The 11530-nt window shown below is 51.8% G+C and overlaps 1 protein-coding gene across 1 annotated transcript; it reads right to left on the bottom strand.

Annotated features, from left to right (window-relative positions):
- Positions 1 to 211: 211 nt before the first annotated feature.
- Positions 212 to 2740, bottom strand: HES1 (hes family bHLH transcription factor 1). Its single transcript, XM_061166844.1, has 4 exons — positions 2366 to 2740; positions 2129 to 2224; positions 1795 to 1882; positions 212 to 1130 (listed from the first exon to the last, which is right to left on the bottom strand). Exons 1-4 carry the CDS (start codon positions 2471 to 2473, stop codon positions 580 to 582), a joined length of 843 nt encoding a protein of 280 aa, XP_061022827.1. The 5' UTR covers positions 2474 to 2740; the 3' UTR covers positions 212 to 579.
- Between the last annotated feature and the right edge of the window lie 8790 nt (positions 2741 to 11530).

Here is an 11530-nt window from a genome sequence, read left to right as displayed (position 1 = left end):
CAAATTGATCAAGGAAGCCATAACAGATGGGTTCTCACAAATTAAATGGAATTTAGCTCAAGGAGCAGTGGTAAAAGGCTTGATGGGTTTTTAAAATATTCTTTTAATAACAAAAGGAGCCAATTCCTGAATTCTCAGATTATGTGTAATTCAAATTCTGCCAAGACCTTCATTTTCACATATTCTGAAATAATCAATTCTAAGACATAAGAACCTTCACTCTTTTATTATATTTTCTCAAATAAACTTCCCAAAAGGAAGATATTTTAAGAGCATTTTCAAACATCTTTGGCATCACATAAAAAAGAAATCTCGTGTAAAAAACGAAATGTCATCTGAACTTTTATAATACAAAGGCGCAATCCAATATGAACATATAAAATATATACAAATATAGTGCATGGTCAGTCACTTAATACAGCTCTCTACAAAAAAAGTAACTTTAGAAATTAAAAAAAAAAAAGTAACTACTTAATCTCAAAAGTCCTGCCTTCTCTCTCAGGGTCCAAGTTCCTGTTTATCGTCCCGAGGGAAGAGAGGTGGTTTGGGGAATTTAGGGGGAGGGGTGGCCTGAGCCCCTCAGTTCCGCCACGGTCTCCACATGGAGTCTGCCGTGAGCGAGGGGCCGCTGGAAGGAGACACTGCGTTGGGGCCCACCGAGGTCCCGCTGTTGCTGGTGTAGACTGGGATGACTGGGCCGCTGTGAGCGAAAGCCCCATTGGGGATGAGGAAGGCAAACTGGCCGTCCGGCGCCGGCACCACTTGGAAGCCGCCGAACACCTTAGCCGCCTCTCCAGCCGGGCTGCCCAGCTTGCAGGGCGCGCCGCCGGGAGGGGGCGCCGCACCCCCGGGGATCGGCACGAGCGGCGGCGGCGGCGCGAACGGCGCGTGCTGCGGGCCGCCAGGTCCTGGCGGGGGCGGCGGCGGCGCCTGCAAGGCGGGGTGCGGCTGCCCTGGGTAGGTCATGGCGTTGATCTGGGTCATGCAGTTGGCCAGGTGGCCGAGGAGTCGGGTGCGCACCTCGGTGTTAACGCCCTCACACGTGGACAGGAAGCGGGTCACCTCGTTCATGCACTCGCTGAAGCCGGCGCGGTACTTCCCCAGCACGCTCGGGTCTGTGCTTAGCGCGGCTGCGGGCCAGAAGGAGACGAATGGGTCACCGAACGGCCCGGCCCTGGCCCCGAAGCCACCGCCTCCGCCCTGGGAGGTCCCTGCGGCACGCCTCCCTGACCACCCGCCCGCGGAACTGCCTCTGGGTAGCCGGCTGGGTTTAGAAAAACCATCCACCTCTCCACACTAGCTTGGCGACCGACCCCGAGACGCTCCCTTTTCCATTCCCTGTTGCTTCATTTAACCTGATCTGAAGCCTCAAATTTGCCTCCTCCCCACCCCCGCGCGATGTGACCTTGGATAGTGCCCTTCCCCCTCTTCTGCACCATTCGAGCCTTATTTCCCCTTATGTAGCGGGCGAGGAGGGCGTGCTAAACCAGATGACCCCAGGCTCCACGCAGCTTAAAAACCGCCACGGTTCTAAATCCTTTCACCCCCATCCGCTTCCCCCACTGCCAAGCCGCCCGCCGCCCTCGCCACTACAACCTCTCTCCCTCCCTTTCCGGAACAGTAACAACTTGGAGTTGTGGCTATAAATAAGCCCCAGACCGTGGGAACGCAAGAGTGAGCCAAGGCAGTAAAATGTAGCTGAATGCCTCTCACAACCACGGGCGGAAGTCTGGAAGAAATCACCGCGGGGCGAGAGGGACGCCCGCAGAGGGGGACGCGGCTAGCCGCCCTCACCCGTCATCTGTGCCCGCTGCAGGTTCCGGAGGTGTTTCACTGTCATTTCCAGAATGTCCGCCTTTTCCAGCTTGGAATGCCGCGAACTCTGCACAGAAGAGGAGGCAAAGGAGGAAAGTGAGAGCCTCGACAGAGGCCTCGGAATGGTGGGGGTCCGTCCCTCCCCCCGGCCACGGCGGCGACAGCCCTAGACCTCGGCTAGAGGGGCCCAGCTCTCCCGCCTCTGAGAATGCAGTGCAGGCAGGGAAGACCCCGCAGGCAAGGGGATTTCATTCTTAATACCTGGGGGAGAGAGAGAGAGAGAGAAAAAAAAAAGGCAGAATTACCCACTTACATCTTTTTTAAGAGCATCCAAAATCAGTGTTTTTAGCTGGCTCAGACTTTCATTTATTCTTGCTCTTCGTCTTTTCTCCATGATAGGCTTTGATGACTGCAAAGAAAATTTTTTAAAAAAGAGCGCTTGAGTTCCCATGGGACCTGCCATTTCTCCCCGCGATTTTAAGGGAGAAAGGAGCCCCCAACCCCGACTTAATTTCTTGGGGGTGCAGAGAAATACAGGTACTGCCCTTACCTTTCTGTGCTCAGATGCTGTCTTTGGTTTATCCGGTGTCGTGTTGACACTGGCTGGGGTAGCAGCCACCGGGGACGAGGAATTTTTCTCCATTATATCAGCTGGCATTTTCTTTTTCTTTTTTTTTAATCCCTAGAGAATTTTATTTTTGGAGTTCTTCACGCAAAAATTATTGTTTTGCTTATGTCCCTTTTACTTTAGACTTTCTCAAAACTACTGAGCAAGTGCTGAGGGTTTATTATAATATCTTATGGCTACTTGGTGATCGGTAGCGCAATTCCAGGACCAAGGAGAGAGGTAGACGGGGGATTCCGCTGTTATCAGCACCAGCTCCGGATCCTGTGTGATCCCCAGGCCCTGGCGGCCTCTATATATATCTGGGACTGCACGCGAACGGCTCGTGTGAAACTTCCCAAACTTTCTTTCCCACAGTAACTTTCAGCCAATGGGAGGAGGAGACACGCGGCACCGCTCGTGGACCGCGCCCCCCCATTGGCCGCCAGGCACAAGGCCTGGCGGCCAATGGCGCGCGCCTGAGCCCGGGGCACCAGAGGCTACAACGTCAATCAAAAGGATTTTAACCCTTTGCTACTCTCCCTGCTGGGCTTTGCTTTAGAAAGATTTTTCCGCATTGGGTTTGCCCTAGTCTAGTTTATTTCTCTTGGGGCTTCGGCCTTTGCTCTTTATTTCCTTTCATATGTAATACAGCTGCTTTGCCACTAATAAGTTCATTTGAAATATATATTTTAAAAGGTTTAGAAGGACAGGGATTAAAGGTTATAAATGCAGTGGTTAGAACGGGGGAATGTGTGTAAGGGTGTGAGTTATGAAAAGATCTAAGTGATTTCCCTCTCAGACTCCGCACGTTCGGGGGAGGAGGGGGGTGAAAGTTAACCATGCAAAAAAGGACAAAAAAAATTTCCTTTTGCATGCAGAAAAGGAAACTGTGCCTCCATCTTACATTTGCAGATTTTTCAGAGCAAGGTGGTTTTCAATCCCCGCCCCCACCCCGGACCCCTCCCCCGGTCCGTCCCTCATTTCTCCTCTGGAGTTGGGGGCCTTGGACCCCGCGCTTCCCCAGGAAACAATCAGAATAATTTCCAACTGAGCAGAAAGGAAATGGAATTTCGAATGAAAGATTAACAAGGGGGGCTTTGATAGCAATGCCTCAAGGACGCGCGCACGTCCTTGCCACCCTCTCCCTTTCCACCCACCGCCTCTAGGTTCTGCAGCGCGCCGAGGCGGCCTGCCGAGCGGCAACCTCTGCCTCCTTTCCGCCCCTCAGGCGGCCAGGGCAGCCTCGGCACCCGGCGCGCGCGGGCCCTTTAAGAGCTACACCAGCCGAGCTGCAGTTTGACATCAGCCGGCCGGCGAGGGCGCGCCTGGAGCCGGAGCACGTGCCAGGATGTTTTATTGCCGCCGCGACTGCGGCCGGGCTGGGAGGATGTGTGTGTGTGTGCGTGCGTGTGTGAGTGTGTGTGTGCGCGCGCCCCGGGGGCAGGGAGGCGGGGGGCGGCGGCGGGCGGCGGAGCGCGGGGGCTGGTTCCTGGTCTCCGGGAGAAGCCAAGAAGGTAAATAGCAGCTGCTGTGCTCAAGCCTGGGAAAACCCCGCCCCCTGCGCCTGGCCTGGGCTCATTGGCGCGCGCTGCGTGTGGGGTGTGTGTGTGTGTGTGTGTGTGTTTGTGTGTGTGTGTGTCCGGGCCCCCCTCCTCCGGCCCCCGCCGGGCCTGGAATCCGAGGGGGCGGCGGACTGGGAGCCTAGCCCAGGCCCTGACCACCCGACCCCCCACCCCCAACTACCCCCGGGCCAAGGTCAGCCCTTCCGGGCGGGGAGCGCACGCCCTGGGGTGGAGAGTGGGGAATTATTCCAACCCCCCTCCACCCCTGATTTCGGGCTTGAGGTTTTAACTCCGCGGAAAGCCTCACTAGCAACAGCCCGGGGGAGGGGTGGGGGCCTTCTTGTTTGCTCCCTGCCCCGGCCCTCCCTCCCCCCGCGGGGCCCCCGGCGCCCGCCGTGGTCACGAGATGCCTGACCGCACTTAGGAAGCGGCCGGGTCAGCCTCCTGCCTCCGCTCGGCGGCTGCGGTTAAAGCGGCTTCGCGCCGCCCGCCTTCTCTCCGAGTCCAGGGAGGCCGGGCAGCTCCCCCTCGCTGCGCCCGGGAGGCCGCCGGCGGGCGGCCGGGAGGAGGCGGGCGGCGCGGGCGGCTGCGTGCTGCCGGCTGGCCGGGCCGCGCGCCGGGAGGAGCCGCCGCCGCCGCCGCCGCCGGGTGCCACGTGGCGGGCGCCGGGCCGGGAGCGCCAGGGCTCTGGCGGCGGCCTCCCTGGGGGATTTGCCGCGCAGGGCGGGCGACGCGCACTGCCCCGGCCGGCCGCCGTCGCCCCCGCCGCCTCCCTCCCGCTCGCCGGCCTGCCCGGGTCGCCAGCCCCGGCGCCCCCACCCCTTCCGCCCTTCCTGCCGCCCGGGAGCTCGGGGAGCTGCTCGGGCGGCTCGGGGCAGCCCAGGAGCCGAGCGCGTCTTGTTTGATGTCGGCCCCCACCCCCTCCCCCTCCCAGTCCTCCAGGCTTAGAGGCCGCCGGAGGCCTGGCACACATTTCTCAGTCACTTCATTCCTTCCTTCCTCTGAGCTCCCCACTGAGATAATGTTGTAAATGATTTCACCAGATCTGGTCCCGGATGAGATTCAGCGGTTCCTGGCTCTGGGTGACCTTGGGCAAGCCCCTCTCTTCCTTTCATTACAGGACGCATGCTCTGTGCCAGACACAGTGTTAAACCCTGGGATTACCACGAGAGATACAGTGGCAGCTTGCAAGAAACTGATGGTCAGCTCTGGAGGCAAACAGACTGATTTTCTGATTAATGACGGAAGCATGCCTCTACTCTTATTCCTTTCTCTTGGAGCTTGGGTGATGGCCCAAGAGATCAGGAGAACCTAAAAGAAACGCTGGACCACGTCTGTATGGGCAACACTATTGCTGGTCTATATGGGGGAGAGAGACAGGGATGAATATAATATTAATAGTTTTCGTCCACAGGAAGCCTAGGGCAGAGAAATACTGTACTTTTACGTGCAGCTGACATCTGCCTATTTTCCCATATATTCCTTTGGTAGATCCTAGGTTCAAGAGAGACAGTTATTTGTCTAGATAAAAGTAAAATGCTGTGAAGGTTTAGGATAATTGATTGACTCATAAATTGGAGTATCCTGAAAAACTTCCTAGAGGAGGTGGCCTGTGCTTTGTATATTGAAAAATAGGTAGGATTGGGGCACTGGAGATGTGGTGAGTCATGAGGCTGGAAAGGATGACAGTACCTATGGGATCCACAGCCTGGACTTTGAAGCTTGAGGTCTTTACTCGAGGAACATGGTCTGGAGCCCAGGCCGTGTGACAGGCAAGAGTGTAAGAAGCTACTGGAGGAGGAGGCTTGAGTCCCTTAAACATCTTGCTAAAGACTTACCTTTACACAGTGGAGAGCTGTGAAATGCTCTTGAGCAGAAAAGGGACATCAGAGTTCTCCTTTAGGAAGATGGTTCTGGCAAAAAAAAGAATGGAGAGTGGTTTGCAAAGTTTGAAGGCAGAGGGCCCAGTTAGGAGGTTCAAGGCAGTAAAGGAGGTTCCTAGGTGACAGGTTTAGACTGACACCCGGAAGCACCTGCCTAGAACCAGCTCACCTGGGTGTTGACTGCACACTGTCCAGTGACCCAAGTTTTGCAGAAACCTGCTACCCTTTACTGCAGTGCTTCCCCACAACCTGAAATCTAATCAAGGGATCTTTGTGACTGGGACCTTATTTACCTTCCAACCCTCATTTTCATCTTCCAGAATAGCCCTCAAGTCTGCAGCCAAATCTGTACCTCATTGCAGGCTGAATTTACTTACTCTGGCCCCTTGGGTTCCTCTCTGGGATTTGTGTTTGTGTGTGTGTGTTCTTAACACACTGCAGAGTGGGCTGTGTCCCACCACGTTCTGAAGAAATGATGAACAATGCCTCTTTTGTTGACCTGCAACCTGGGCCAGTGGGGTAGGGCTTTTCTTTTTTATTTTAAGCAGATGGAAAAGTGGTGATGACAGAAAATTGTCTGTTGCTTTTGAAAAAGTGGAGTTTCCCTGTGTGTTTGACATCTTCTTGGTGAAAGGTGATGAGCCTGTGAAGTTACCTGGCTTTCTGCTATGCAAACTTTGCAAGCTTCTTAAAATGCTTCTGCTCAGCATCTGACTTTTTAAAAACTGCGTAAATACTCTGACCCAGATTCTTCCAAGGAAAGAAAATCTTCCTTGGGAAGCTTGTTAACCCTTTCTGGCTTCCCTCCAGATCTATAAGAGCCAGTGACTTCCTCTATTAAACTCTTCTATGACATTGAATGCTGTCTGCTCTTGGGCCCTAATTAACTAACCAGGTATACCACCCACTGTCCCTTCCAGCCTAAGAACCTTTTTTTCTCTCCCATTTCTGTCCTCTCCTTGGAATTTGGCACCCCGAAGGTGCGTGGAGAATGTTGAACATAGTCAAGTTATGGTCTCACTGCAGTGCCTAAAAAAGCCTCACTGGTCAAATAGTTAATCAACAACTCGTTTATTGCCACTTTAGGAGTGCTTACACTGGTAGAATGAGCAAATAGTTTAAACACACACACACATATTTTCAGATAGTTGGTCAAAATTTTGCCATGAATTTGTTTCTAGGCCAGATAAACAAACAAACCAACCTATGATATCCTAGCCCTCGTCCCAGTCATTCAAGAAGAAAGTCTCCTTGCAGATGTGCTCAGAGACTATTTTTCAGCATTTTTATCCTGGGCAGTGAAAATATCACCAACAGGAGACTCTCTACACCTTCTCAAATGGGAAACCAAGTTCCTATACTCAAGAAAAACCTTTTCAGTTTGGAAAGCTCTTCTTAGAAAAAGTCTTCATTTTTCCATCTTCCTTGTCGCCTCCCTGCTCCAAAGCACAGAGAAAATTTAAGCTTTTTCATCAGAGGATGTCACTTCTTTGATCCCGCTTTGAGACAAGCAAGACACCAGGAATCTTGCTCACTGTATCATGCCCAATAGATACAATCAGGGGCTGCTGTGTTTGTCTCCTCCCTTTCTGCCCCATGAAGGGTGATTTTTCTCCATCTTATTGCATCACCTGTTTGCTTTAAACCATAAAACAAATAACCACATCTCTAGTGAGACTCCCCTTTGTCCCTGGGTATCATAATGGTCTGTGGGTTTGGTTTAAAGCTAAAGAAAGGAGAAAGAGCGAGAGAAGAAAAAAGGTATTTTGCCTGAGGACTTGAAGCTTTTTTTTCCCCTCTCTTTCCCTCCGCTTGACTGACTTTCTCACACTCAGATTCCCTGCAGCCTGCCAGGGACGTGGTAGCTGCCCTGCCAAGGGCTATCCTGGGAAGGCTATTGAAAGAGCTTTGAGTAAGTACACACTGGGCAGATTTTCCCCTCCCCTCCATACCTGCTCCGCACCTGTACAGGGAGCAGTCCCACACCTATCACCTGATCGCAGCCCTTTCAGAGACCGTGAGAAAAATAAAGCCCAGGATAGAGAGATGTTTGTCTCTGTAGGGCTGTAGCCAGCTCCCTGCAGTCCAAGTGCCCAGAAACAGCACATTCCTGGCTTGGTGTGCACGCGTGTTTGCCCGCGAGCGTGCTAGGTGGGGGCACTGGGAAGGGGAGGAAGCCAGGCATCACCTGCATAATGTAATGACTGCCTGGCCACCTCCATCTCCTGGCATCTGCCTGACTGGTGGTTTTGCGATCCTTTACTGGAATCATTATTATGGTACTTCCAGATAAGAGTTCGTATGTGCTCACGGCAACAGAGCTCACCACAGGGATTTCTGACCTTAAAGTTCACGGACAAACCCCCAGGGAGCCTGTGAAGGCCCTGAAATGGAATTCTTTCCATGCAGAAGTTTAATAAAATACTTTTTGAATCAATGAACGAATGCCTCATTCCCCCCCCCCCCCCCACCCAAGGAGAGTGTCCATAGCATTTAGCAGAATCTCAAAGTTTTTTGTGACCCAGAAAGGTTGAGGAAGCTGATCGAGGCTATCTACACCCATCTAAGTGGGTACTCTCAAGGCCCAGAGAGGGCCAGACATTGGTTCAAGCAACACAGGGCCAGAGCTGGGGCCAGAAGCCAGCTCAGAGCCCTTTCCAGCATGCTACAGTGAGGTGGGCATTGGGAAATTGGTGCTGGGGTTTATAGAGTTGTGATCAGCATCAGAACTTGAATTTAAAATAGATACTGTAATAAAGATACTTTGAATTTCCAGCACATTCCCCCCTTAAATTTTGAGGCACTTGTGCTCTGCACTTAGCATTTGGATGGGGAAAGGGATAGGCAAGAAAGCCAAGTGTCTACCCATAGAAGAGGATTCAGGAATGCTTGCAGTGAGAGTCCTGGTTGCCATGCAGTGGTGTTTGAAACAACCGCAACTCTACATTCCATCTTTGATAAAAATAAGTTGCTGCTTCTGAACAAAACTGCCTGGTTGGTTTCTGGCCAAGCTAGGACCTTGAACTGCAAACTAGGGGTGAAGATGGAAAAATAGAAGCTTTCAGCATTTGCTCATAATGTAATACTTTATGCTACCCCCTCCCCGACCCCACCTTGGAAAACTTGACTACAGCCAGCGGGACCAAGGGAATGTGCACTTTTCTAATGGGCCCTGAAAGAGGATGGTTGCCAGGAAAGGCTTTCCCAAAGGGTGGGGGCTGGGCACTGGGAACAGCTTAACTCCCACATTTGGCCTGGCCTCCCACAGCAGTCATGGCAGGCAGGCTCCAAATGTGCTCTCAGCTAACCTTTTACCCTCTGAGCAGGGCTGCAGTGAGGAAAGCCTTCAAGCCCAGGGATGAAGGTGGGCATTCCCAGGGGATGTTATGGATGTTGACTTGCATGCTTGTGTGTGAAAGGCTCAGAACTACACAGGGCCTGATGCCCCTAGGGGCCTCTGGAAGGTTCAGGAAGGTGGGGTAAAGTCTTAGCCCCTTTACGCCTGGGACATGCATTTGTTTGGCTTGCTCATGCTGTTCAAATTTTGACATCAGATCAAATTCCTCAAAAAAAAAACAAAAACAATTCAGCTAGCCAGGAGAATCATTTGCATAAAACTTAGGGCTAGATGAATGTATAAGGCATAGTTTAAATCAAAGTCACTGTCATTGTTATCCTTGCTTATTTTCCTCAGCTTACAGAGAGGGTTGAGGGAGGCAGAGGAAGAGACCTAAGAGGTGGCTGAATGGGTCCACCGATTGAATGCATGGGAAAATTGGAAGAAGTGACTGGACTAAGGTTTAACAGTGTCCCCAGAAAGGGAAGAGAAAGCCAGAATTAGGCTCAAGTTTCCTGCTCACCAGTCCAGAAACCTGCCCTGCTATATCTGTAAGAATGTTTTGAAATATCATCTACAGCAAGTGACTAACATTACCACCAGAGATGAATTTTCCGGTTGAGAACCAGAGCTACCTGCTGGTGTGCGGCCATATGATAGACTATGCCCAGCACACAGCATTGTTAAATGCCAGGCTTGCTGCACTGTGATTCCCTCTTGAATTTGTTCACCACCCTGTGAGCTCCAGAAAAGAAGCGATCTTGATTTCTAAGTTCCAGGAGACAGAAAGTCAGTTGCGCTACGGCCACACAGAATAGCAGATGGAGAGGTGAGAAAAAGAATGAATTTTTCCCAAGTGGTAGAGAGCTGGTGAGGGTTTCCCAGGTGGCACTAGTGGTAAAGAACCCTCCTGCCAATGCAGGAGATGCCAGAGACTCGGGTTTGATCCCTGAGTTGGGAAGATCCCCTGGAGGAGGAAATTGCAAGTTACTCATCTTCTTGCCTGGAAAATTCCATGGGCAGAGGAGCCTGGCAGATTATAGTCCATGGGGTCACAAAGAGTTGGACACAACTGATGAACTGAGTGCACACACACACACACACACACACACACACACACACACACAAAGATGGTATTTGCATGTGAGATATATACTTTCGTTTTAGATATCAGCCTTAGGGAACAAGCCTTCTAAAACTGGGGGGTTGGAAACTTCTGGTCTCTTCCAAAGAGTTCCTCACTTGTCCTCCTGCCTTGTAGTACTTGACAGTGGACAGAACACTTTCTACTTCATTACAGCATTTTGTCCTCATAGAAGGTCTTTTTTTTTTTTTTTCCATAGAAGGTCTTGATGGAAGGCCCATGGAGGGAGACAGAGAGAGGATTCAAGTGATTAGTTCAGGAGACCATGGGCTATTGGAGGCAAAGGTTATAGAATAGACAAGCTTCCTGGAAAATAGTGCCTCTGAAGAAACAGGGCAGGGAGCTTAGAGCCCAGGAGAGAACAGACTTTCCTTTCTCAGTCACCAGCAAGAATAAGATGTCCAGAAACTGGAACAGAGGGGAGAAGGGCAATAACTGTCAACTTGGTAGAGCAGAGCAGTAATCTGGAAGGCAAGGAGCAAGGGTATTTTCTTCTAGTGGGAAGCCAGGGGGGATGAGGTGAGGGAAAGGAATCCACTTAGCCAGAGGTGACTGAGCAAGTTCCAGAAAGGACACGGACAGTTGATGATGATAGATTTTACTGGGCTGAGGCTGAGCTGGCTAGTTCAACATCCGAAATCATCTAAGAAATTTCCCAGAACATCTCAAGAGACTGGGTCTGTGACTGAGGGCCCTTATAGAACTCTGGAACCTACATCACTTTTCCTCACTAGTTATTTGTTCTATGCTGTTTGTATTGCTATAGGCATAACATAAGTGCCCACAGACTGGAAAAAGTGATGGAATTGTTTGGGATGATGACAGGGAATGGGGGCAGTACCGAGACTGCATCCTACTCTGTCGCCAGTCTGAGGGTGGTGGTCCTGGAGAGGAGGTGGCGGGCTGATTCAGAACAGAGAGGGAGGCAAGCACATCAATTTCTTGTAGCACCAGAGAAAGAACCAAGGACCCAGGCTTCATCTCCAGCTCTCTGACCGTGTAGGCAACTGTGCACACATCACAGTGCATTCTGGCTCCCCCCAGTCCAATTCTAGGGGGAGACATTACGGGAAGTAGAGGAGAGGAAGCTCTCCTTTTGCCTGGTTGGACTTCCATAGGCCCCTTGCCTGACTGACAGAGGTCTCTTGATAAAGTCCCCTAGTGTGGCTGCCTCCCGGAGCA

Source organism: Dama dama, chromosome 19 (genome assembly GCF_033118175.1).
Source record: "Dama dama isolate Ldn47 chromosome 19, ASM3311817v1, whole genome shotgun sequence".
Classification (NCBI taxonomy): domain Eukaryota; kingdom Metazoa; phylum Chordata; class Mammalia; order Artiodactyla; family Cervidae; genus Dama; species Dama dama.
Note: the sequence above shows the minus strand (reverse complement) of the source record. Positions and strands in the feature narration are given on the sequence as shown.

Coding starts and splice junctions, on each gene's coding strand:
- HES1 (XM_061166844.1), bottom strand. CDS start 2,473: ATGCCAGCTGATATAATGGAGAAAAATTCCTCGTCCCCGGTGGCTGCT. Junction 2,225..2,365: donor CAGCATCTGAGCACAGAAAG/GTAAGGGCAGTA, acceptor TTTTCTTTGCAG/TCATCAAAGCCTATCATGGA. Junction 1,131..1,794: donor GCAGCGGGCACAGATGACGG/GTGAGGGCGGCT, acceptor TCTGGCCCGCAG/CCGCGCTAAGCACAGACCCG.